At 44.8% G+C, this 24,977-nt stretch overlaps 2 protein-coding genes across 3 annotated transcripts in view; both read right to left on the bottom strand.

The window, feature by feature from the left end:
* Positions 1-590: 590 nt before the first annotated feature.
* Positions 591-18,162, bottom strand: atp10b (ATPase phospholipid transporting 10B). The gene is made up of 21 exons (XM_030115890.1): positions 17,553-18,162; positions 12,902-13,106; positions 12,720-12,805; positions 12,317-12,423; positions 11,769-11,900; positions 11,410-11,537; positions 10,727-10,979; positions 9,890-10,086; positions 8,205-8,357; positions 7,003-7,534; positions 6,795-6,895; positions 6,593-6,719; positions 6,280-6,464; positions 5,062-5,329; positions 4,366-4,442; positions 4,143-4,268; positions 3,865-4,065; positions 3,701-3,781; positions 3,509-3,613; positions 3,206-3,393; positions 591-1,247 (listed from the first exon to the last, which is right to left on the bottom strand). Exons 1-21 carry the CDS (start codon positions 17,960-17,962, stop codon positions 968-970), a joined length of 3,942 nt encoding a protein of 1,313 aa, XP_029971750.1. The 5' UTR covers positions 17,963-18,162; the 3' UTR covers positions 591-967.
* A 4,621-nt stretch (positions 18,163-22,783) lies between these two features.
* The window catches only part of gabrb2a (gamma-aminobutyric acid type A receptor subunit beta2a), a 28,036-nt gene continuing 25,842 nt past the window's right edge, over positions 22,784-24,977 (bottom strand). The window contains exons 9-10 of one of the 2 annotated variants that reach the window (XM_030101851.1): positions 24,387-24,527; positions 22,784-23,179 (exon numbers count right to left, since the gene is read on the bottom strand). In XM_030101851.1, coding sequence (XP_029957711.1) covers positions 22,823-23,179; positions 24,387-24,527 — 498 coding nt within the window. In that variant the 3' untranslated portion in view covers positions 22,784-22,822. The remainder of the gene's footprint in view (positions 23,180-24,386; positions 24,528-24,977) is intronic. The other variant, XM_030101859.1, reaches the window with a different exon arrangement.

The following is a 24,977-nucleotide window of genomic DNA, read 5'->3' as shown; positions in this document are numbered from 1 at the left end:
AGTAGGAATAAACCAGCTCTACTTTGGATAAATTCTTTAAGACTGGATTTTTTTTTGTTTGATGTGCGATGTATGCAGCTCTTTAATAATAAAACAAAGAAAAACAGACTGTGTCGATATGACTTTAATGTCGCCAGCTCTTTTTGGCTGGAAGCCTGATTTCAGCTGCCTGTTTTCCTGACTTTGTCCCGTTTGACCTTCCAGCAGTCCCCCGCCGTGAACACTAGAGGGCAGTAGTGGTCTAACTGCAGGCGCCGCGGCGTTATATAAGCAGAGCTGCTACTGTATAATGAAGTATGCCAGTGATAACTCAGCCCTTTTTACAAGTGGATTCGCTTGTGCACACTCCATTTCCATATAGAAAAAAGAAAAAGAAGAAGGAGCATCAGCCGTTGTAGCTTAGCAGCTTTTTCCTCTGAGTCTGCTAAATTTACCGTTTTGACTTGTTTGAGGTCGATGCTTCATCTGACAGACGCACGGAGTCACAAAATCAGATTGATTCAAATATAGTTTCATCTGTACAGATATGGAGGAAGCATGAACATCCCTCCAGTCTCATCAAACAGAAAAATTACCTCAGTGTTTGTTTTCTTTGTCTTTGTGGCTGTTAAAGGGTATCTAGGTGAGCGGAATATATTAAACCAGCTAAGCATTTTGTCCTGGAAAAGTGCCACTTTTTGGAGGAGTGGGTGGCATGACTAATTGGGTTACCACTGTGCAGTAAAAACCCATCAGGAGAGTAACAGGCTTATGTGTTACTTTGTTATGAGGGGAGGAAAGGGAAGAAGACCTGCACGCTTCCGTCGAGTAGTTTATTGCAAAATAAACTCCAGCCAGACGCAGACTGCTCCCCCCTCGGCTGAGCTGCCAGAGCGAAGCATTTCTTTGCACTGGGATACATTCACCTGTGAGACAGTTGAGATATTTACAGTGTTCAGAATAAATAATCCCCCGCAGTGCTCTCTCCTCATGTGTGCACAGGTCTGCGATGGTTTTCACTGATGACGTTCAGAGTGAAATCATCTCCCGTCACGTCACCGAGGGTGTCGGGGAAAATGTCCACGGGTGTCTCCGAGGTGGGAGACGGCGGGGGGGACAGCCTGGAGCGCCTGACCGGGCCTCCGCCCCTCATGCTCCTCCACTCCTGGATCCACTGGGCCCTGGCGGAGGGCTCCTTCTGGTCCAGATGCCGAGCGTGGATGAGCGGGGAGGGGGCGATAGAGTTCCTCAGCACGTGAAACGTGCACCTGGGGGAGAGAGTGTGTTGGTGAGAAAGTAGGCCAGTGAAAAATATGCGGCCCTTTGATGTAAATCAGAGCATTCCCTCTAAATATCAGCACTTTGCGAGACATCAGCAGCCGAGAGGAAGAGCGAGGCGCGGTGCAGTGGTTCCTGACCTTCGCAATTAACATTATTTAGGCACAAATCAGCAGAGAGCGAATATCCATGGCTTCATAGCGGTTAAAGATCTGCACTGATAGAGAGATCTGCAGAAAATAAACATTATGATTGCTCGAAAGAGTTCAAACTTGTGAGGAGAGCGAACAAGGCTCACTGATCAGAGCTCTGACTTCATCTATACTTTTCTGTTTATCATTGTTTCATCTAAAAAAAGCCAGAGGCTGAATAAAAGTACATAATAATAGCAATGGTACAGCTCAGGTACTGCACTGTATATTGGTTATTGTGAACCGTCTCTCTAGAAAGTCCCATGTTGATATAAAACACACAAGAAAATAATTAATTTATGAAAAAATACAAAAAAAACATAAAATGCCTGAATATATTGAAGACTGATTTTTGTGGTGCATTAATGACAAATCATACAAAATAATGATGCACAATATTGTAATACCTTCCAATAATGTAATTGTTTTAACCTTTCTTCAATATAATGAGGCTATAATGTAATAACTTAACAATGATGTAATCAAATATTTCAGCCATAATACCATTTTACCAATAATGCAACAGTTATTAAATGATTAAAGTCGCATTAAGAAATCATTTTCAAAATAGAATAACTTCAGCCAATAATGTCATAACAAACAAGTAAAACTGCATATTTTTTCAAGCTTTTTTGCAGTTTGCTTATTAGAAATTTCTACATTAAAAAAAGTGCAAAAACAGAATCTTTAGAGAGTATGAGCTTGATGAATGAGGGCTATAAGAGTGAAGATGATTGTTTTGTGCTATGGCGTATTGATTGTGAAGTAATTGGCCGACAGACCATCTGTCTGCGTGTTTATGTTTAAGAAAGGGGCAGGTGTCACAAGATTTTCTTCTTCCTGCTATTTTTCAATCATGGTGGCGCACTAACATGTGCTTCAATGTATTTCTATCTGCCACAGCCACGTGAGAAAAAAAAAATCCAAACTTTTGTTTGCTTTTTCTGTTTTGCTGAGTTGATTCAAGAAAAAATGAGCTTCACTCTGGTGGAGCCCCACAGTTAAACGCTTCTACGTTCACATACAGGTTAGGAGAAGCAGTCTTTCTGTTGGGAGTCGGCTTATTCTGATTAGTCTCAGTGGCTGATAACAATACGAGAGCCAACATTTGATTTCACATCTTCAAATACCTGCAGAACTGTCAGAGGCAACAAAAGCTAAGATGTCAAAATGAATTATCCAATAACAGCTATGAACTATACATATGCACCAGTTCAGACTCTCCAGATGTTCGTTTATTGTTATTCAGGGATGCATGATATTGGATTTTTGAACAGATACTCATTATGCTACTAGATTGCAAATATTTTGGAAGGACATAGATCCCAACACTGCTATCTGCACATATTTGTTTCAGTTTGATTGCACCTATAAATTCTCCAAGTGTTGTGTGATTGGCGTGTTACTGTGCGTGTAATGTGTGTTCTTGCAATGCTTTGCACGAAGCAGATGATACGCAGGAGTCTGTGTTCTATAAATAAGCATCAATCACTTAGGCACACTTAAAACATAATTAATAATGTCAGTTTGTTTTTTTTAAACCAATATTGATTGTTTCTGATGTTGTGTCAATAATAAAATCAGCAGGAAAATGAGTGGATGAGGAGAGTTTTCTGCTGCTATGCCCTGCAGACAGGTGTGTGAAATAACTACAAATAATAACATAGAGCCTCACAAAGTTATTCTAAAGCAAAAAAAAAAAACACTGATAAAAACATGGCTGCCGACGGGCGCAGTCAGGGTAACGCTGCTGGTACCTGGGCAGCAGAGCCACCACGGTGGTGAGGATGCAGATCAGGTAGAAGGTGGGGTCGGCCATCTGGCTCTGCAGGATCCAGTACGGATTGGACGGAGGGTTACAGGTAACGCAGATGGCGCTGAAGGCCAGCGTCACCACAAAGTACAGCAGCACGCTGCCCAGCATGACGACCCAGTGAACCACCGTCTGCAAGACAGTCACACAAAGCTGAACAATCCGGCTGGAGACAGGTTCTGACTGATTGGTTAATTCATGTTGATGATATGAAAATAAAGTGTGCATCCATCAGTCCAGGCCTTACCCAGGCTTTGATCTCTATTGACAGATGCAGCAGGATGACGAATAAAGAAGATGTGTTCAAAGGAGTCCCAAAGGTGAATATATCAACATCTGAACCCTGGTAAACCTGAAGGAAAAGGACATTTATTGTGACATGAGCAATAATGAATGAATCAATGCATATATAAATATAAAAGGACGGGTGAATTCTCACCAAATATGGGACAAAGAAGCACACCAGACTCTGGTAGAACGCGTCCAGGATGGAGATCCAGAACGTTAGAAAATTATATTCCTAAACAAACACACAGAGGTTTAAATGCAAATAAACAAGACAAACACCAGAGACAAGAAAAAGTGTTTTCAAAGGTCACTGACCCCTTTCCCCTGCCCAGTCCTGTACAGCTCAGGCACACCGAGCAGCACCTCCGCAGAAACGTCTCTGTCCATGATCCCAAACATGATGGGCGGCACAGAGGTGAAGAACAGGTTGAAGAAGATCATGAGCCAGTAATCGATCATGGCCGTGCCGGAGAAGCCGCAGAAGAACTGGTACCAGAACAGCAGGTTCACGTAGGCCTGAGGGACGCATGTCAGCCTGCATCAGTGTGGTGGGGGCGATTCAGGAGGCAGTTCACTCTGATGTGGAGACTCACCACGTTCTTATAGAAAAAATAAATGATCATGTTGGCCAGTCGGGTGTAGCACCAGTGTCCGTGGACCAAGAGCAGCTTCTTCAGGTGTTTGAAGCGAGATATGGCGAAATCGCTCGCCATGACCGCCTGCAGAGGACAGAGAGGAGTCACAAAGTGTTTCATTCAAAGAGACCAGTGAAAGAGAAAAATGTATCGTTGAAGCTGAGAGGAAATCTGCTGGGACCTGCATGCCCTCCTGACCGGATATCCCAATGCCGATGTCAGCCGCTTGGATCATGTTGACGTCGTTTGCACCGTCACCTGAAACCACAGCATCAAAATCAGATGAAGAAGAGGTGCAGAAACTTTATTGATGATTACTGTGTTGTGCTGTTTCTGAAAACAGCTCAGAGCACAATAAGAGCAAAAAAAAAAAAAAAAAAAAACTCTTTAAAAATTTGTGGAACTTCTAAATAATCATTTGAAATTCTTTACCCTCCTCAATGAAGACAACTATCTGCATGTTCATTATTAAATAAGAGGTTTTTCACATTGTTTCAAATATTAATTGACATTTTAATCATGAATAATTCAATCAGTAGCAATCATATCAGTTTCAGTTTCAGCTTCTGGAAAATGCAAAATGATGAAATCAGTGGCGAGGATTCTCTCACTATTACTTCACAATAACAATATCTACAGATTGATCACAGACTTGAGGGTCTTTCAGAGTGGAGTTTGTGTTTGTAGCTATATAGCTAATATTATCAAAGAATTCTCTTTTTTTTCATAACATTCACATTAAGGACAGATCCCTGAGTCTGGTTCTCCAGCAGCTGTGATGTGACGCCGTGTAAATCAAGCTGAGCTGAACTGAAAGAAGAACTCTGTACGGCAACTTTAACGACGCGAACGAAATCCGTCTTCGCATCGTTCTTACCAACGGCTAGGGTCATGACCTTGAGTTTCTCCCTGACCAGCTTGACCACCCTGCTCTTCTGTAAGGGCGTGACTCTGCAGCAGAGCACGGAGCGGCAGCGCCTCGCCAGCTCCATGAACCGGTCCCGCAGGTCCGGCGACAGAGCCATGGTCAAGGTGGGCCCGTCGATCACCACGGAGATGTTCTGGGTGGTGTCCACGTTGCGGGGGTCGTCGTTGTACCTCTTCACCTCCTCAAGAGTGCAGTCCAGGATGGCCGTGCACGTGAGCTGGAAAACACACAGGTGTGGTGAAGGCTGCCTCTCTTAACAACCATTTTTTTGTGTAAATAAACTCTTTATTTGCCCAAAAGGTGCCTCCTGTCTTTTTGTTCTGTTATTTAATACAGAGCAAGACGGCGGTGGTGGGAGTGCGTCTCTCTCAGGTGGTCATCAACTTACACCGGTACAAAATAGTTCATTACTGATCTGCCTCCACTCTGAGTTATGAGAGAAAGTGTATTTCCTCTGAGGGTTGCATCGTAGACTGGTAATTAGATATGAAAGCGTTAGTTATTGTGTTGGGGCTATCGCTCCATTCATCATCGGTGACTGGTCCGTCTGCAGGGAGAGCAGCAGCTCTTCGTTCCAGGAAGCGCCGCGCGCATCGGTTAGCGCCTACAGCTAATTTCAGTGCATTCGAGGCTGTGGAGGATTAGCCTCGGTCAGGATATTATGAAGGGTTGTTGCAGGATCTTTAATGACCTCGGAGACGTCCCTACACCTGACACCTTATCTTTCTCCGGTGGAAATGTGACGGTTTGACCTTCAGGTAAAATGCAAAAGTGGTCGGAAAGGTTGAGACGTTTAAACTAGAGGAAGGCACGTTGATAGCAGAAACCATCCTGAGTTAGATCTCTAGTTTTCCAAAGCTACACAGTAAAGCCAAACAGAAGCTTTTAAATAAAGGAAATGGGATGATTCCCTTAAACTCCTCATGTCACAGTGCATCTTGTTATATTTTTAAGGTAACTATTTCAAGTTTTTAGAAATTATCTGGGAAAATTTGACAATCAAGTCAAAAGAGATGGCAGTCTATCAGCAGCCATGCATATACCACCAAGAGCCTACAAGTATCTGACCCTGTTCTGACTCAGTTTTCTGAATTTCCAGATTTAAAAAAAAAAAATCCTTCTGATTCAAACTGCCACCTACAGTGAGGCACACAGCACCCTCCTCACCTTGTTTTTGCAGCTCATGTTAATCACCAGGTCTTCCTCTTCCAGTAGCCTGCAGGCATAGCCGATGTTGACAGCTGTCTCTGGCTTGTCACCAGTCAGCACCCACACCTGGATCCCCGCCTCCCGCAGAGCCACGATGGTGTCTGGGACGCTCTCCTGCAGACGGTCCTCGATGCCCGTAGCTCCTGCAGGACGACAGACAAACATAACCCGTCTATTTATACATCCATCCATCCGTATAATGTCAGGTGTCATTCACGCACTGATCCTGTACATAAATGTCTTTTAGCGTGCTGTGAAAGGTGTGCGTTACCGAGCAGAGAGAGGTTCGTCTCGAGCTGCCCAGCAGTCTCCATGATGAGCTCCTCTCTGTTGTCGATGGCAGCCAGCGCTCTCTGTCTGCCCACCAGCCAGTCCTCGTACATTTTTTCACTCACAATCTATGACATGTACAGAAAAGGGATTAGAAAAGGGCTTCTCAAATGAGTTTATATGAGCATGTGTGATTTATTCACCTTCTTTGCGAAGCATAGAGTACGGAGTCCTTCTTTAGCATAGCAGTCGACGTGATGCTGAGTATCAGTCGCTACGTTCTTCTGTTTGCCTTTGAAATGTTCTGAAATATACACACACATTTATGCAATCTGTGACCAATCTGGGTAAATAATTGAACAAATAGATGCTGAAGGTGCGAGAACATCTCCTCCCTTGGGCGACCAGTACCTGCGTACGGTGTCCCGAGGAGCTCCATGATGGCGTAGTCCGCACCTTTGGTGTACAGCACGTACTCTTTGGTGACGGGGTGCTTCACTAAAACAGACATCCTCTTTCTGTTGGAGTCAAAGGTCAAGGTGTCCAGCACCTCGAACACCAGCTCGTCCCCAGACGGCAGCCTCACCGTCACGCTGTTGGGGGTGCGGGCCAGCAGGACGAAGCCATATGCCTTGGCCGCGTACACCAGCGCGGCCTCGTCTGGACTCTCCGCCTCGTAGCGCAGATCAGCTGAGGTTACCGCGGAGACGTCACTCTGGGACAACACATGGAGGGAACATTTGCGGTGCCTGCTGATGGCGTCTGTGCCCTCCTTTTTATCGGCCGGGGGATGAAAATGGCTCTCCTCAATAACGGAGTCTTCCGTCTTGGGCTTGCTCCGGCACGAGGTGAAGATGCAGCTTAAAGAGTCTTTTTTTTTCACCAGACTAGTCAACGTGTCCAGCACACTGCTTGTCTGGCTGGAGTGTAAAGAAGCGCTGGCCTAAAAGAGAAAACATTTTTTTTTTTAAAAACCAGAAGAAAGCAGAGATTTGATGTAATGTTTTTATGAAGACATTCTTGCAACATTATGCGTGTGATGACACACCAAACCTCTCACTTACAACTTTGTCATCTATTTCCACTCTATTTCTCTTTTGTGCATTTACTCTCAACTACAAACGCGAGGGGAGAAACGCATACGTCTCTCCCATCTGCCAGAGCCCTGAACAGCACAGTCGGCGGCAACAAATGCTCAAATTAATAAAGTCAACCCAGATTGCCCCGAGAAGCATCCCTCTAGTGTTTTGCCAACTCTGTGAAGACTGTGAATCTCTACAACTTTGGTTTTAAAAATGAAAGAAAATTAACGTAGTCTGTCATAACGACTGAAAAAAGTTAAAAAAAAAGTCACTTTTGTATTGTCTGGTACAGATTATTCCATATAAAAGTGTTACAGAGCTGCAGGGATCATTGTGTATAATTACAAGATGACAATAAATGGTTGTCCCATCATGTTTTCACCAAACAAAGCTTCCAGAGATTCAAAAACTTCGGCGTTATGAGGCGCTCAGCGTTTCTGCAGAGGACAGATCTTTCATCCATCTTTTCTCTCCTGACTGTGCCCTCCATCTCCACTCCTCATCCACAGTCGCAGTAAATCAAGCGCTCACCCTCCGTCTCCGAGCTGTTGCCATGGAAACCACCACAGTGTTGCAAATAGCGAGAGCCAGAAAAAAGTCCAGGTAAGGATCTGTCTTCCTGCTGCTGTTTTCTCCCCTGGTAATCTGCTGAAGCAGCTTCCGGTCTGGAATCACCTCAGTTTCCTGTCAAACGAAGGGGGGAATAAAAGAAAAGGATTTGTCTTTTGGGGAAAATAAAAGTGTTGAAAGGAGGATGGGGAGTGGGTGGGGTTGAGAATTAAAGATAGACAGATGAACAGGAGGTTTTCCTTCATGCATACACTGCCCTCTGCTCGAGACTCGGCATAAGGAAAGGCTCCATGCGACCTTCCCAGAATAAACACAGGACTTTTTCTGTCTCAGCCTGACTCTCCGGATTTCTGCTCTTTGCCCCGCAGACAAAAATAGGCCCAGAGATACTGTACTGTACACCAACGCATCAATGACTAATCTATAGTGCACGTTTACAGTTTTTGTGACATTGGTTGTCTGTGCCAAATGTTGCCCAGCGTGACCATATGTCCCGTAACAGACATAATGGCAGCTTTGAGCCAAAATGGATGTGCTCATCAATGACACCTAGCAGCTCGGCCATCTGCGGCGGGGACGGAGACCATGTGGCCTTTTGACATAAGGATGGGTCAGATCTGGGTAAACAAATGGCAGCTCCAAATCCTCTAACAGCAGATTCAGATGTGGAACACGTTTGATGAAGTTCGTTCAATGTTATGTCATGTTAGAAATGCCAAAACTTAGAGAAACATAATAATCGAACAGTGTTTGAGTGAAATGATTAAAAGCAGCATCATTCATGCTGGCTGCGCTCTCTGGATCTGTGCTTTATAGCAGTGAGATATTCATCTAAAGCTGAAATAGCCATCAAGGACGGATGCTGCTCAGTGCATACTGGTATAAGTTTCAATTTCCTGTGACTCTAACAAAGTAAAGCTTTATGGATCGACAGAGGAAGGACAAATCAAGTTTAGGCTTTCAGCTGTGCGTACGGTGGTTGTTCTTACAGGCTCACACAATGGATCTATACATGGAGTAAAATGTAAGCGTATCATAGATTCAGACTGTGGGGTGGTGGTATCTACTGTCTCCTGGCATTATGGGGCCTTCCTTTGTGGAGTTTGCATGTTCTCCCCGGTGCCTATGTGAGGTTTCTCAATGTACTTCTGCTATTTTCCCACCGCAGTCCTGAGATATGACACAAGCCGTCGGGAATGCTTTTCACCACGGGCACAACAGCACTGCAGTCAATAGAAAACAGCCTCCTGATATGCCTGGAGTAGATTTAAAAAAACACATTAAAAAAACATCGACCTCCAGAGGGTCCAGATTGAAGGCTGGGTGTATGACGGACAAATCCCCAGGAGGTGGGACTTGATATTGCGATGTGTGAATTTGTTCCGTGGGGCTTGAATTCTTAAGAAGAATGTTTGTGCGTCTGTGTGTGTGTCTGTGTGTATGTGTGTTTGTGTGTGTGTGTGCCAGCCTTTCCTGGGGGACAGATGGGGACAGACTCTTTCACCAACATCTAGACAAACCAGATTTAGGGATGACGTGCAACCTGAACCACCGTGATGCCTGATGGGTTAAAGAATGTTGTTCCTCGTTACATCTTTACCAGCAAGTAAGAAAATGTAACCTACACTTCCACGGCGCTGCCTTACCAGTGGGCTGCTGAAGGCCACGTCGCTCTGGGAGCTCGCTGCAACCCTGCTCCTGCGGCGCCTGTCTCGGTGTTGTGTGTCTCCAGGGTTACTGTCCTCGCAATGCGGCGACCGGCCCGTCTGCAGGGGCCTCTGATGCTGGTTGAAGATGATCTCCTCCTCTGACTCCAGCTCATCAAGGTCAGCCAGACAGACGGCTGCAGATCAGCAAGAAACACCAAAAACAGAAGAACTGTACTTACTCTGCATCAAATCAAGTCCTGTTCCTATGTGAAGCCCGCAGCAGCGACCGCAGCGCTGAGGGACTTCAAAGCCTCTGATTAGACTGCTCCACTCAGGTGGAAGGAAGGACTCTCTCTCAGTGAGTCAAACTAAACGACTGATGGGAAGAAAAATGCAAGAAAACTGTCTTCAAGGTGGATTTATCAGTAATGCAATGAGGGCATATAAAGTGGACTGCAGGCAGGAAGCTCAAGTGTTTGTGTCTGTGATGAAGAGTCAACTCGTGTATTGATATTATTGAATAGAACTGTTATTAATATGGAAAAACAAATTAAAAAATTGTTCAGTAAAAAAAGGTGGAGACACAAACACAGATCAAGCAACCTTTAAACGGAACTATGACTGAAGAAATTCCCGCTCAGAGCCAGGAAGGAAGCGCATGACAAGCGGACAGCTGAAACAACACTGAATCGGAATGTGTTGTTGAGGTATGCTCATGGCTGATTGAGATGTGATTCACTCATACACCGCTCAGTGTCAGTTATCATGAATATCTTTAAGAGCTACGCACGATCAAAAGTGATGAAAAGCAGTTCCACTGAGTGTGAGATGTACCGTTCTCTTTGTGCGGGAACTCGGTGCCCATGATGGAGCATCGCCGGAACAGCATCTTGTTCTCTGTGAGGGTTCCCGTCTTGTCTGAGAAGATATATTCAACCTGCCCCAGGTCCTCGGTGATGTTCAGAGCTTTACACTGAACGCGACTGTCCGTCTCCTCGTCGTACAGGTCGACGTCGTTCGTGATGAAAAAGATCTGACCCATCTTGACCAGCTCGATGGAGACGTAGAGAGAGATGGGAATCAGGATCTGGAGACGACATGGAGACAGCAAGAGGGAGGTAATTGAATGAAAAAAAGGAGGGAGAATTATGTTGGTTCAAGAGAAGAGGAGGGAGACAAAGTTAATATGATAACAGAGAAGAAGTGGGACAAAGAAAAGGAGATAAAGAGAAGAGGACATAAACCAGAGAGAAGAAAGCAGTTAGGCAGAAAGAAGGAGAGAAATGGCAACGGTGTAATTACAGGAGATAACAGAAGTGAGGGGAAAATGAACAGATGGTGATAAAAACAAAGAATGAGGACAAATGAGAAGAGAAAAGCAGGAGGGAGAGGTGAAAGGTGACCTCAAGAGTAAAAATAGGAGTAAAGGAGACAAGACAGGAGCAAAGTAGATTAATGACTTCAGACTGAATGAAAACACTCCTGGAACAGCCGTGAACGCTCCTCCTCTGTCTGACCTGCAGCAGGATGATCATTGTGAAGAACATGTAGAAACTGGACAGACTGGGACTGTCCAGGTGACCGTTGCCGTCGGCGACCAGGTAAGGGGGCACGTCGGGCAACGACAGCCGCCATAAGTAGTGACCTGCACGCATGAGGACAGCGGGATTAATCAGACTGACAGAAGAGGTAAGCTATTTTTAGCGCCACACCTTCCCCTCGTCCCCTCCCTCCTCCCCGTTTATGTGTTTGGGCCCGTGGCCAGAGGGAGTTTTCTTTTTTTTAATTCTTTATTGGTAATTCAAAGTCCCCTTGTCGACGCAAGTCCATCCGCTGTGAATCAGTCTGCGTTGTGATTTTGTAAGTCCTCACTGACCCAGTGATCCGATGAGACACATGGCGAAGAGAAGGATGACGCAGAAGAGGACGTCTACGTTCAGCTTCCGCTCGAGCTTGCTGCGCTTGTATCTTGGCCCGCTGTTGTTCAGCATGGACTTGGTTTCATGGCCTTGGAGGTGGAAAGAAAAAGTACTGATTTGGACACAATGAACACTAAAAATATTAATTATTGTACCTTTAAAGCTTCTGATTTTATGTAGATTGTTTCTGGAAAACTTGAGGTCTGGTGAGGAGTTTGCGTCCTACACCGTACACACACATTGCAATGAGCTCAAACAGAATCTTATTTAATTTGATTGTTCATTTTTTTAAATTCATTTTTAAGGATCAAAAATCATGCTAAACATGCAACTTTGTCCTCGATATCCATCGAACCTTGTATTTACTGAAAATGAGGCCGCAAACTGTGGCTCGACATGCTAGATTTAATTATTTAAGAAATCTGAATTCATCTTTCAAGTGTTTTTTTTAGATGATTTCCTGAGAGTGATGATGAAAGGCTCGGAGCTGAATTGGAGAATATACCTGCATACACCACAAAGCCAGCAGCATGGTCGGTGTTTCTGACCGTGCAGCCTCGCAGCAGCAAGCTCTCGATCCCCGCTCCCACCTTCTCCTCGTCAGGTTTCTCTCTGCATGGGGGAGACAGTGAGAAAGCTCCTTTGTACTGTCAGATCTTGTTAGATGTTCATTACTGCTTATATATTCCCCCATTAGCATTTCTCCTGCTTTATGGCCAGAGCTGCACGGCATGGGCAGGCCATCCATAAGAGCTGTGGTGCCTGAGGAAATCGATTACAGTCTATTACGGCCTCTGGTAGCTGCAGAAGGTCCAGCGAGAGGCTTGGAATTAGTTTTGCTCGGCGCTCTGAAAGCCTCAGAGAAACTGTTTGGACAAACGGATGTGATGTGTAAACCTGATACTCACACGTAACACTTGAAGTGGTTCAGATTGTTGTTGGGCTTTTCACACACCACCCTGCTGTTGAAGCTTTCCGGGTCGAATTCGGGATGCTTGGAGATGAAAAGAGACTTAAAATCAGTACGGATTGAAACTTTTCACATGCAAAATAACATGTGAAACAACAAAAACAGACATCGGCTCCGCACCGTGACGCAGACGCCGTGCACCACCGTCCTCTGCTTCAGGTTGGTCTCTCCGTCCAGGTTGGCGGTCTCGATGTGACACACGCCGTTGGGGTCGGACGTGTGAAGGAGAAGCAGGTCTGCGGGGATGATCTCATTGCAAGCCACCTTCACAAAGTCTCCCACCTGCACATCCTTCCAGCATCGCTCCGCAAACTGCTTCTCCCTCCTGGAAACGCCGGCCATGATTATTTTCTCATGTTTCATATTGATATTTGTTGCATTTATTAACTTCAATATTCACATCAAAACTATATTTTATCTATGTTTATGCAATCAAATGAAATATTGATCCCCTTATGGGGGAAAAAAATCAGGCACCTGCTTAAGTTAGAGAGTAAACAACACAAACCAAAAAAAAAAGAAAATCGATGCTTTTGTCTTTGGAGAGTTTCCCAGGGGTGTTTTACAATGAGAAAACTTTTAGAGGAGATGTTCAGAGAGAAAGCCTTGTGCACTCTGCACAGAGGCCGTTCCCACATCTCGGGACCTCTCAGAGCTTGCCGTGGCTGTGGTTTAAACCTGCAGGTCAAGCTGGTTGGGCGCTGGTGACAGCAGGCTGCAGGTATGCTGCCGTGCATGTAGGACCTGATTGGGAAGCTGCTACTTAACACCACACCTAAAGCTCAATGGTGACGGATGTAATTTTAGTTTGTCGTGCAAGGAGGGTATGTAAAACGCCGCACAGAGTCTCTGCCATGTTGTAGAACGCTTACATTTCTCGCATTCCAAGAAGCTTAATTCCGGTAAAGTCTCCAGTACATGTGTGTGCGTGTGTGTGTCTTTAAGTTACATGGGCCGTGTCACATGAAAGATTGTTTTGGGTGGACAGGGTCACACTGAAGTGTTGTTACAGTATGCGCCTGTGATCACAGAAAGTTACCTGGCTCACATAACAACAGGAGACATACAACAGGTCCACCCCCACAGAAACCACAAAACCAGAACTGCACAAACCGCTCTGCCGTCACCCCTATAAACCTGCGTTTGTGAGGTCAGTGCTATTAATGCGCATGACTTTTACACATCTGGAATAATCTCTGTTTTTGTAGCTGTCAAATTAACAATCAAGTCATAAAACTTTATTTATGTATCACATCCGATACGCTTTCAAAGGTCATCACAGGTCAAAGCGCTGAGCAGACGACTGACAGCGTAATGAAGTGAAGTAAGGACAACAACAAATTAAAGCCGTGAATAACGTAAAACATATTATTTTAACTGTATTTTAACAGTTTTAATTAGGGGTGTAACGGTACACAAAAGCCACGGTACGGTACGTACCTCGGTGTAAGGGTCACGGTTCGGTACGTTTTTCGGTACAGTGGGGAAAAAGTAAAAAAAGCTCACAAATGTACCAGAACATTTTTCCCAAGCTTTCCCATGCAACACATTATTGGCCCAGTTTACATGGTGTTTTTTCAATCCGATCGTAAACAATAGTATTAAACGCGAGTGTATTCATGTACAGCATACAAAGCATCCACAATGAATCCTCGTTTACAAGGACCCTGTGACATGCGCACAAAGTCTCATGAGGAACTTGCAGGTCTTCCTCTCTGCAGCAGCAGTCCTCAGCGCCAAGCAGAGAGTTTTTATCTGCTGATATCTGCTCAAATAATGTCCCAAAATCTCCATGATACGCTGCTGAAGGAGCGGCTGCTCCCCTGACCGCAGCACCGCCGTGCGGAGCAGCACGTCTCGGTGTCAGCTCTGCGCCGCATGCCGATGTTTCGAATTAACTGGTGCCCATGTTAACTTGTGACCAATAATGACTGAAACATCTAGTCGTTCTGGCGAACGTCGGTTATCGACAGTTACAGTGAGTGTATACATTTAAAGTCTTTTGTGAGTCTTACTTTAACAACTGCTGTAATCAGAAGGTGTTTACACAGACCTCCGCCGTCATTCGTTAACACGGGAACCAGTTAATCCATAACACCAGCCGGCGATCGCTCGTATTCTGCTATGGAGCTCTTTATACAACTCGCTGTTGCGCGATTTGGTTCCATCTCGCCTCTCCAATGTTTTTTATGTCGGGGTTTTGTATTAAAGTGTTTTTCCACCACCGTGGCGTTCTCTGCTGGTTTTTTGACTGTGCTGCTTCCCACTTACTGTCACGTCACATGTCACTCCGTAGGAGGGAACGCACGCGGAACAATTACTCTCCCGATTAATCCGCTCCGCCACACGCTGCAGCTCTCATTCCGCTTGTACTTCTTCTTTGATTGTTCATGTTTGGACCTGCTTGTTCTACTTCTTCTTCTTCTGTGATAATGGTGGTTGCCGGCAGCTTTTAGGCTCATTACCGCCATCTAAGGTTGGAATTTTTTTTTTTTACTCACTGGTGTATTCGTTGTGTGATTGTGTGTGCCGAACCGTGACCCCCGTACCGTGACGGTACGGGACGAATACAAATACCGTTACACTCCTAGTTTTAATTGAAGTAAGAGTAGTACGAGAAAAAAAAATATTTGGGAATAAAAATAAATGGATAATATGTCAAAATAATGTAAAACCACTATGCAAACTGAAAGCAGATTTTTTAAAAAAAATAATAAAAATAAATAAATTAAATACTAAACAGGATTTGTTTAGTGGACTCCGAAAAATACCTAAATTCAGTGTAATAGATGTATATATATTTATTTACAAAAATCAATGCTCCACATTTTGTTTCACGGTTCACTGACCTCAGTTATTATGAGGAGCATAATTACAAAATACTTCACATACACGCTCGCAAATGCCGGTCTGTTAAATGGTGTCAAGTTTGCCTTCAGGAGGTGAAACTCTTGCCAGAGGGAAGTTTTGAGCTTGTTTAAGTGTTTTACAGCATCCAGAAGTCAGAACTTTGCAGCAGTTACTCATGAACACATCATCCGATGAGAGGCTTCTGTGAGATCAGCACAAAGACTGTAAACACTGGAAAGTGGCCAGCAAGAAATGGATGTGGCAATGATCAAAATCTAAGATCTGTCAAAGAAACTCCAATGGAATGAGAAACTGATAGCGTGGTATTTTCCATTTTGGTCAGGATTAAACATGTCGGAAGCAAACAGAGTAAACAGAGCTGATACTGTTCTATTTTACTTTAAACATGAAATGTAAAAATTCGGGTCAAATGCTTGCAGTTAGTTTGCATATATTGATTAAAGCTTGAGAAGCATTTCTTTCATGCTCTCCTTCTGCAAAGTGTACGTCACATGAATTCTCCTAAACAATTAACAGGAGCAGCTGAAGAGGAGCGGTGACCGGCATGTAAATGCTGTCAGCATGTGAACAATAAAAACTCCACATGTCATTGTCTAAGTTTCCAAAAAGATCAGTTCAATCAGTGTTTCATATCTGACATGTTTAAGAGCAGCTGCAACAAAACTGTATGATATAGATGAGATAGATAGGATGACCTGGAAGATAACACACACGGCACACTTTACACCTCCGCGAAGGGAAAAAAGCAGGTGAGGAGTGACGGTCTGAAGACGTCCGAACGCAGCGCAGGCGAAGATGAAACATGTTTCTGTTGCAAGATGGACTCGTTCGTCCAAAACAGAGGAGAAGCGATAAGGTGTGGAGGCCTCAGATTTATTCTGGGGCTTCCACAAGAAACATTTGTCTACTTCAAAGACACCCAAACTAATCAATTTGGCGTTAATCTTCACAAGCCTACGATGAGGATCGAGCATTCCCACCCAGCAAGCCACAGGACCTCCGTGAGAACTCGCCCCCGCTACGCCTGGACTTGTGTATCTGTGTGTGTGTGTGTGTGTGTGTGTGTGTGTGTGTGTGTGTGTGTGTGTGTGTGTGTGTGTGTGTTTGTGTGTGTTTGTGTGTGTGAGACGGTGAGGCAGCGGCTGCCGGTGTCCGCTAACGAGCCCGCAGGGACCGGCCCGCTCTCCCAAGTGTTTGAAATGCAGCGTCTGGAGTCCACTCTCCTGACCACCTGGACCCTATCACCACACACACACTCACACACGCGCACACGCGCACACACACACACACACACACACACACACACACCGCAGGCTTTTCCCCAGCTGAGGCTTCCTGACACCCCTGGTGACTCTTCCAGGGAAATGTGAAAGCGAGCAGCTGCTGGTTAATGACGAGTCCTTCCAGAGGACGGAGATTCACACGTCACATCCACCGGATCTCCACATCCCCTTCTCCTCGACTCACATGACTCCCAGATCTCCAGACCACAGCAAAATGACAATATTTAGCCTTATTCATGAATTCTTCTTCTTCTCCTTCCTTTTTTTTTACCCTTACTTCAGAAATAAATAACCGTTAACCTTTCTGTGTTTTGCTGACGCAAGGCCCAGATGAGGATTTCATGAAATGTGCACGACGTGATGGTGAGACATATTGTAGTGAGCCTCTTCAAAAGAGGAATCATCTCCCACACATTTTCTATTTCTAAGTCAGAAATTCCCACGGGGGACTGAGACACAGAGGAGGTAAAGCACATACACACACACACACACACACACACACTCACTCACTGATACGAATCATAAACACAGATGTGGAGGTGCTTGAGAGCTTCCTCTCGCCACATCACGCATGAACGCCACAGCGTTCCAGTAATCAGGGTCTTCTGCTCAATTACCTGCTGTAGACGAGGCACGGCGTGTTGTTGAGCTTCCGGTCCGACTGGTACCTCCTGAAGTCCTCCCAGGCGTCCTTCAGGGCCGTCAGAGCCAGGATGACACAGATGGGGATCAGAGCCACTTGGGGCTGGAAGGCGTTCACCACGGGGAAGAAGTTGAGGATGACCAGGCCCACGAAGTAGATGTTGGCCAGGCGGTGGAACTGCTCGTAGAGGTTCATGGGGACGAAGGTGAGCAGGGTGTACTTGGTGGTCTTGATGCCGTTGGACTGGAAGTAGCGGTTGGGCTGCTTGGATCTCTCCAGTCCTTCGTAAGGCAGATTGGACACCAGGTTGCGGAGGTCCCTGTCCCGCGCCCTCTGACCCCGCAGAGCATCCCTCACCAGGGTCAGGAGGCTCCTCTTCGTCATGGCTGTCAGTCTGTTTGTTTTTTTTTTTTTCTTCCTCCTCTCACCAGAGTATCCCTGTCATCCTCTCGGAGCTCATTGCTTCTCAGTTTCAGAGGCTGTGCTCCAGTGAGATTCTCGCTGTCAGTGGCTCACAGAGCGAGGCCTGCGTTAAAATGACTGACAGCACGCCTTGCTTGCGCTCTCCCGAGCCCGCCCCTCGCATCGACAGGTGTGTTTGCTTGCATTCCTCGGACAGGAGCTTTGAGGATGAATAAGGGAGTCAATCACACCCAGAAACATGTGGGGAGAGAGCGCCAGTGACTCAGCTGATTTTAAAGTCGCTGCCAAGAATCTCAGTTTGGCAGAACTGCTGAACCAGTAACATGTTTGTTACGCGGCGTCCTTCTCACTGTGGAGAGATGTGTGCCTGTATCGTCAATAAGATGTTAATAAACTCAAAATAAACTCCGACACAAAGCAAGAAGCTCTGCCATAAACGAGGCAGAGCCCACATATGAGCTGACAATCTGATATTTGCAGAGCAGAAAATTGGTGCAGTGGGTCATAAGGAGATTGGAACTGACAACACCACAGCGAGCAGACTCGCTCGGGGCAAACATACATGAAGTGTCTGCATGAAGGAGAACTCAGCACACACCCGACACAGGAGCCAGCGTACAGACGGAGAACACAGGTCGCGCCGTTTCCACGCAGAGAGCCAATTTATCGCTGTTATTAATTCTGAAACGAGGAAATAGTTGGGTCGTTACGCAAGAGAATCCTGTGTTGACGCTGTGCTGAAAGGTCAGAGGTCAGCCATGCAGACTTGACGGGCGACCTGGGTGAATTCCTTCTCTCGCTGAAAAAAACCCCACCAGATTTGGGTTTTTTTTTTTCTTTTTTTTTTTTGTCAGTTATGTAAAAGTGGATGCCTGGATTTGTTTACATGCGTTCGACACTGTTACGTTTGACGGACTACAACAAAAACAGTCTCCTGCACAGATGGCATGCATGTAGGATGCTTTCTACTTCCTCATGATGACATATGTTGTCTTTTCCAGAGCGGGCTGCCAAACCTGTTTCAGGAGGCCTCATTTGCACCAGTTTAGCCTTTTATTGCCCTTTTATTTAAAATGCAGACATGCACTGGGGATTGATATGCGGTGAGGATTTGACAAAGACGCATGACCTCTTCTCACCTGTCTGGATTAAAAACAAGATGCATGGAAGTTGTTGGAAAACCTGAATCATTTCCTGTTTTGTCTGTGTGGGGTCTTTCCAGCACCTCGGCAGCGGCTCCCTCCTTCTCACACACAACAATGTGTAAATGAACATTTTTATCTCGTTCTGGTTTTTGTTGCGCAGCAGACAGTCTGTCAGAAGGACTCTTATCTCGCAGCTGGAAGGAGACAAATGTGACGCCTGAATTAGATAGTTTAATAGTTTGTCAGTTAAAATATGTGCCACCTGCCTTTCACTGCAGGTGATGGATGGTGAGTTTGCAGCCGCATTTTTCAGAAGGCTAAAACTGAAACAATCCAGGAAGAGACCTCCCAAAAAAAAAGGTGATACAATAAGAGATTAAAAAAGGTTTACATCCAGCGATTATGACATTTTTTCCATCAAACACAGCAGGGTGCCGGTGCACAGTCACTTCCTCACCTGTCCCAGTCAGCTCTGGCTGATTTTGGCCTGGCTCGCACATTCGCTTCACAGGAGCGCAGCTGTGGACACACACACACACACACACACACACAGTGTCCTGGAACTGTAACACACACATGACTCCGCTCAGCAGAGGTCTGTACATTGCTAATTACGCCAGTGACATGGAAACACTACAAAGTAGAAAGCATCTGCCTCCTCCTAACCCCCTTACATGACAACACTAATGCCACTTTTTGAAAAGAGGGGGGGGAAGAGAGTGAAGGGGGGGGGGGTAATTTAGCACAAACCATCTGTCTACTGTAGTGAGATAATACATTTGTTATACTGTGGGGCCACAGTGGTGTATTGCTGGGTTTTACCGCTGCATGGAGGAACCTGGAACAACGTCATGTCACATTACATCAGTTTTTACACCAGTGTACCTTTTTTGGGTGGTTTTTGCACTTAGGAGTGTTTTTTTTCACTCTCTGCAGCGTCACAGAGGCAAACTTGCACTCGAGTTCAACTTTCTCCAAAACAAACTGCTTCTATCAAACACTTCAACACGAGCAAAGTCTCTGCTGTGAGGCTGTTTTCCTGAGTGCTAGGATTTCTTCTAAATCTCACAACAACACCCCCCCCCAAAAAAACCCTAAATTTCAAACTTGTAAACATCATTTTGGATCATAATTTATTTCTTATTATGTTCTCCCCTTTTGTCCAAGTTCAAAATCAAACATTAGCTGCACATTAGTCCCTGCTAGAACAAATTCCCTTTTTAAATATTAAATATTCAGTGTTTTGCACCATCAAATATTCACTAGCATCCATTTAAGTGGTCAGGTCAGGATCCGAGTGCGGCGCAGAAAGACGCTGGCTCTCTGTGTGAGGGGAGGATGCAGCTAGAGGTCGGGGCATGGATGGATGGATGCATGGATGATTCCCTTTCTTGCCCTTTATTTTCTTTCTCTTCTCATCATTTTTTTTTTGTGTGTATGCGTGTGTGTGTGTGTGTGTGTGTGTGCAGCAGGCGCTCTAGCCCCAGCAGCCAGAGGGCCACAGTTGAGTCCGCAGAGTGCCTCCATATCTGCGGCTCTCTGCGTTAATGTCCCCCGAGGCTGAGGCCGAGTTCAAGCCCGCTCAAACCCCAGCCGAGCCAAGACCACCACCGCGGCCTCTCGCTCCAGCTCCTCTCGCCTCTCCATCCATTATGCAGCCAATAGTCCCCAGCTGCAGCGCTCGGATCTCTCTCTCTCCACCCCTTCATTTGCCGCTCTTGCTTGCCTACTCGTTCCCGGCGTCGGCTTCAGTTGCTCGCTGGCTCGTGCAGACACTCGATCGGCCACGAGCCCGACGGTCGGCAATCAGCGCCGCATTCACGCAGGACACAGAAAACCGCCAGCCGTGCACTCTGGTATTGAAGTGATAGACTTAATAAGTTTTAATTGAATTTAGATACATCTTCATAATTGCTGACAATCATTACACAAGATATTTACAGTCATTATGAAATATTACAATTGGAATTTACAGAAACTTTGTACAAAATATGCCTGACTTCAATGCCTGGATATAGTGGGGTCCTTGTTAAGTCATTTCTGGAGAGCAAAACATTGACCCAAGAGTCACCGGTGTCTGGAAGTGCTTTAGTTTCAGCAAATAGATGCTTTTAGAGTCCATTAAAAAGAAAAAAAGAGAGAAAAGAGCTATAAGTACAGAGTCAGCAAAGTTGTGATTGGTGTTTCTTTTTTTTTTTCGAAGTTAATTGCTGTTTTCTTTTTTTTTTCTTGACTGAATGGAGCATTTGATCTGCAATTCAACTGCAAAAACAACAACAAAGACCCATTTAAATAGAATAAATCCATAATATTTACACAATAATGTGATTATTGATTTATAAAAATGAATCATCTCTTTTTCTTTAAACATGATTTATGTTTATCTACAGTTTTTCAGAACAGAAACCTAATCACAATGGAACGCATCATACTTCTATCATTCGATTCTACTGATAATGATGATTGTGGATTGCCATATTTATGCAGCAACTCTGGTTCGCAATGAAACTTCCGCTCGTACCAAAGATTCTTACACCAGCTCGCACTGTGTTAAAGCCGTTCTCCGCCGCCGAAGCTCCCTATGCAATGGCAGAAAGTACAAAGTTAAATGTCTTCTTTGAAATAAATAAATAAATAAACCAATAAATAAATCATAAATAAATAAATACACGGTGTGAAATGGACACGATTCTGTCAGCACAGCAAAAGCGAAACATAAACTTGCCCGAAGCGCCAGAGTCCACAGTTCTGCTCTTTCACCAGATGATGCAGGACCTTTAACATCTGAGGAAGCTTGGTTCTTTGTATTATTATTATTATTTTATTTTTTTTTTTCCTTTTTCTTTTTTTCCTGTTCAGCACTGGCACAGTTAAAAGCCCTGTGCAGGAGGAGTCCAGGGAAGAGAGCGCCCCCCGCTGTCCACCTGTTGTCATCCAGCGGCGCTCCAGCTGTCCGCCCGGGAGGGGGCCGTGCCAACGCCGAAGGTGCAAATCTGACAGAGTAGCCTCAGCTAGTGAAAGTATAATGCTTTGCGCTCCATCGTCATCATGACTGAGATGCAAATGAAATCAAACATAAGCATGCTTTTAAAGGATGTTTTTGATATACAGTAATTATAGGAAAATAGACTATCAAGGATGACTCCTTTAAAATCATTTATAAAGCTTTCCTGGATGCAGACAGCTCAGCTACGAAGTAAATAGATACTAAACAAAAGAAATTCTTAAAGTATATGCAAACACAAGCATAAATATTTGATCCACAGAGAGTAAGCTACGAATGACAAATATTAGTGATATATTGAAATTCTGGAACAGGCACCATTTCTGTCTTTTTAAATCTCACTCTTCTTTTTGGAGTGCTTGTCAGTCGCTTTGAGGTGTTTCCCAGATCCTAAAAGAGTCACTGCTGACTGAAGTGTTGGGTGCTGCTGCAGTCCATCTAAAAGTCTTTGTAATTCTCCTCACTTTTTCTCAAACGAACCAGCGGAAAAAAGTCGGTGCACTGTTCATCTCTCATTCTCTCCCTCCCTCTCTCTCTCACTCTCTCTCTCTTTCTCTCGCCCTCTCACATCCTCTCTCTCTCTCCCCTAAAACCCCCGGTCCCCTCCCACCCCGCCCCACCCCTGCTTCTTTTATACGCCCGCCACGAGCTGGCCGCCACGCTCCACCGGGTTTAATGGACGTAATAGAGCCAGTAGACCACGTTGAAGAAGGAGAAGACAGTGGGGAAGATCATCCTGGACCACTTGTCAATAGAGTTCACGTCGGACAGGTCCGGGATGTTCACCTTGAGCTGGGAGGCCCGTCTCCGTAGGCGCGACTTCTTCTGGGCGTGGCGCTCCAAGGCGCTGTGGCCATAGTTCTGGCGCGCCATGGCCGCCCGGCGGTACTGCAGCGTGGAGCTGTCGTAGGCCAGCATGGTGTTGCGGGGGTCTCCGGGAGCGCCCAGGCCCCGGGACAGATCCCCGGCTCCACCCATCTCATTCTTCATCTCCAGGGTGCTAAACAAGATGTTGTCGTCGGGGGTCATCTGTGTGGAGGCGCAAGAAAACAGGTGGAGCCATGAGAAGTTACTGCCAAGGGGAGAGCTCTGTGATTTCAGCTTCAAACTAAGTCTAACAAAACTCTAATCCAAAACAAAACTGAGCTATGATGATCAATAAGGCTTTTACTGCGTAAAAATACTGATGAGGTGCTAGAATGGGTAATGCAAATGAGTCAAAACTTGTGTTACTTTACAGTGAAGCAAATCTTTTAAAAAAAGCACTTTAAACAAAAACTTAAAGCTAAATAAATGATTGATCATCGGTCGATCGATATCTAAGTGATAATACAGCCACAAGACTATGAGATAACATTCCCGCAAAAGCACAACGCACTCGACAAAACTAATTCTCATGGAGAAATCTTCATTGTCATCTCAGAATTTCAACCAGAGAGGTTAAAATTCTGTCGATTCACAAGACAAACTGAATTTAAATCAAAAACAAAAACAAAAACAAAAAAAGAGAAAGCAAAGGAAACAAAATGTGACAGGAGAAGGTTGAGAGAAATAGTAAGGACTTTGCAAAGATGGAGGAGAGGCTCAAAGGTTCAGGGGCAGGTCAGGAAGGACGTTGTGGGAAGTGAATTCGGATCAACATTTCTTCATCCATAGCCTGACTTCTGAGGAAAAACATCCCTATAATCCAATCCCGCCCTGCTGTAAATGTCAGCTTGATGTATTTTGTTGTTTTGGTGTAACTCACTTTAAAGCGAAGCCACTTAGTTGGTGCTGTTCATCAAACAGCAAATGATTTCTGTCTCTTCTCACACGATTCATTTTCTTTTTTTTTTTTATGTGCTTCACTTGTTTTTTTTAGGAGATTAATCAATTACCTCAAAGATTTTTTTTTTTACAGTGTTTGTTTTTAGATGATGTGATCTTGAGAGAAACTACAGAAAGTCTCTCTTCTCTTGCCGTGTTTGTCGTTTCCCAAGTAAATCAAGATGTGCAGCCCAAGTTAGGATTAAATTAATGCCTGCAGAAATCAAACTGCTAAGCCATGTTTGTCAGGAAAATGCATGAAGAGCAAACCAAGAGAGGGAAAAAACACAATGGTGGGAGTGATGATCAAGGTTGCCTTAAAAATCTATAAAAAATCAAAGAAATACACAAAAACTACAGCATTTTCCTCTGATCTGGGTTGATTCAGATTGATGACATTGTTAGTTTTGACTTTCAAAACCTCCAGTACCTTATTTCTTTGCTCGCCTAGTCCTAATGCGGCATCGTCCACAAAGATGGGATCCCACATCGAGTCATATGCGTCAATTTCCCTCTGTTTCATTCTGGCATACAGAGCATCATCTCTCTGAACTACATTTCCCACCAGCCACTGCAAGCATACAAAATCAGCACTGTTACTTAGGGGAAATCGTAGCTTGCCACACTCAGAAGGAAAGGGTGTTTTATATATATAAATATATATATATATATTTTTTTAAATGTTGCTGTTGTTCTTGCTAACTTTAGCAGCTGAATAAAATCTAAAGAGAAGGCTTTGGCACCGCAGCCAGTGATTTTTCCGAGGTGCCCTGCCCTTTGGGAGACACAGAAATATGGAGATAAAGTATAAAGCCAGTTATTGCTTCTGCATTCAGACTGTCAGAGCCTAGTCTGAGCAATAAAGTCGAAACACAAGGCTAAACCAGTGAGAAATGGAGAGCTAGAGCAGGAGTACAGAGTGCTGGTAAAAAGGACATCAAGCATTGAACACAGCATCACATTGACCTTGAGAGAAGAAGAAGTAATTTGCTCGCACAGAAAAAAAACACACATATCAACA

Source organism: Salarias fasciatus, chromosome 2 (genome assembly GCF_902148845.1).
Source record: "Salarias fasciatus chromosome 2, fSalaFa1.1, whole genome shotgun sequence".
In the NCBI taxonomy this organism is placed as follows: Eukaryota; Metazoa; Chordata; class Actinopteri; order Blenniiformes; family Blenniidae; genus Salarias; species Salarias fasciatus.
The sequence above is the reverse complement of the archived record's forward strand: the minus strand, read 5'-3'. Positions and strand labels throughout refer to the sequence as shown.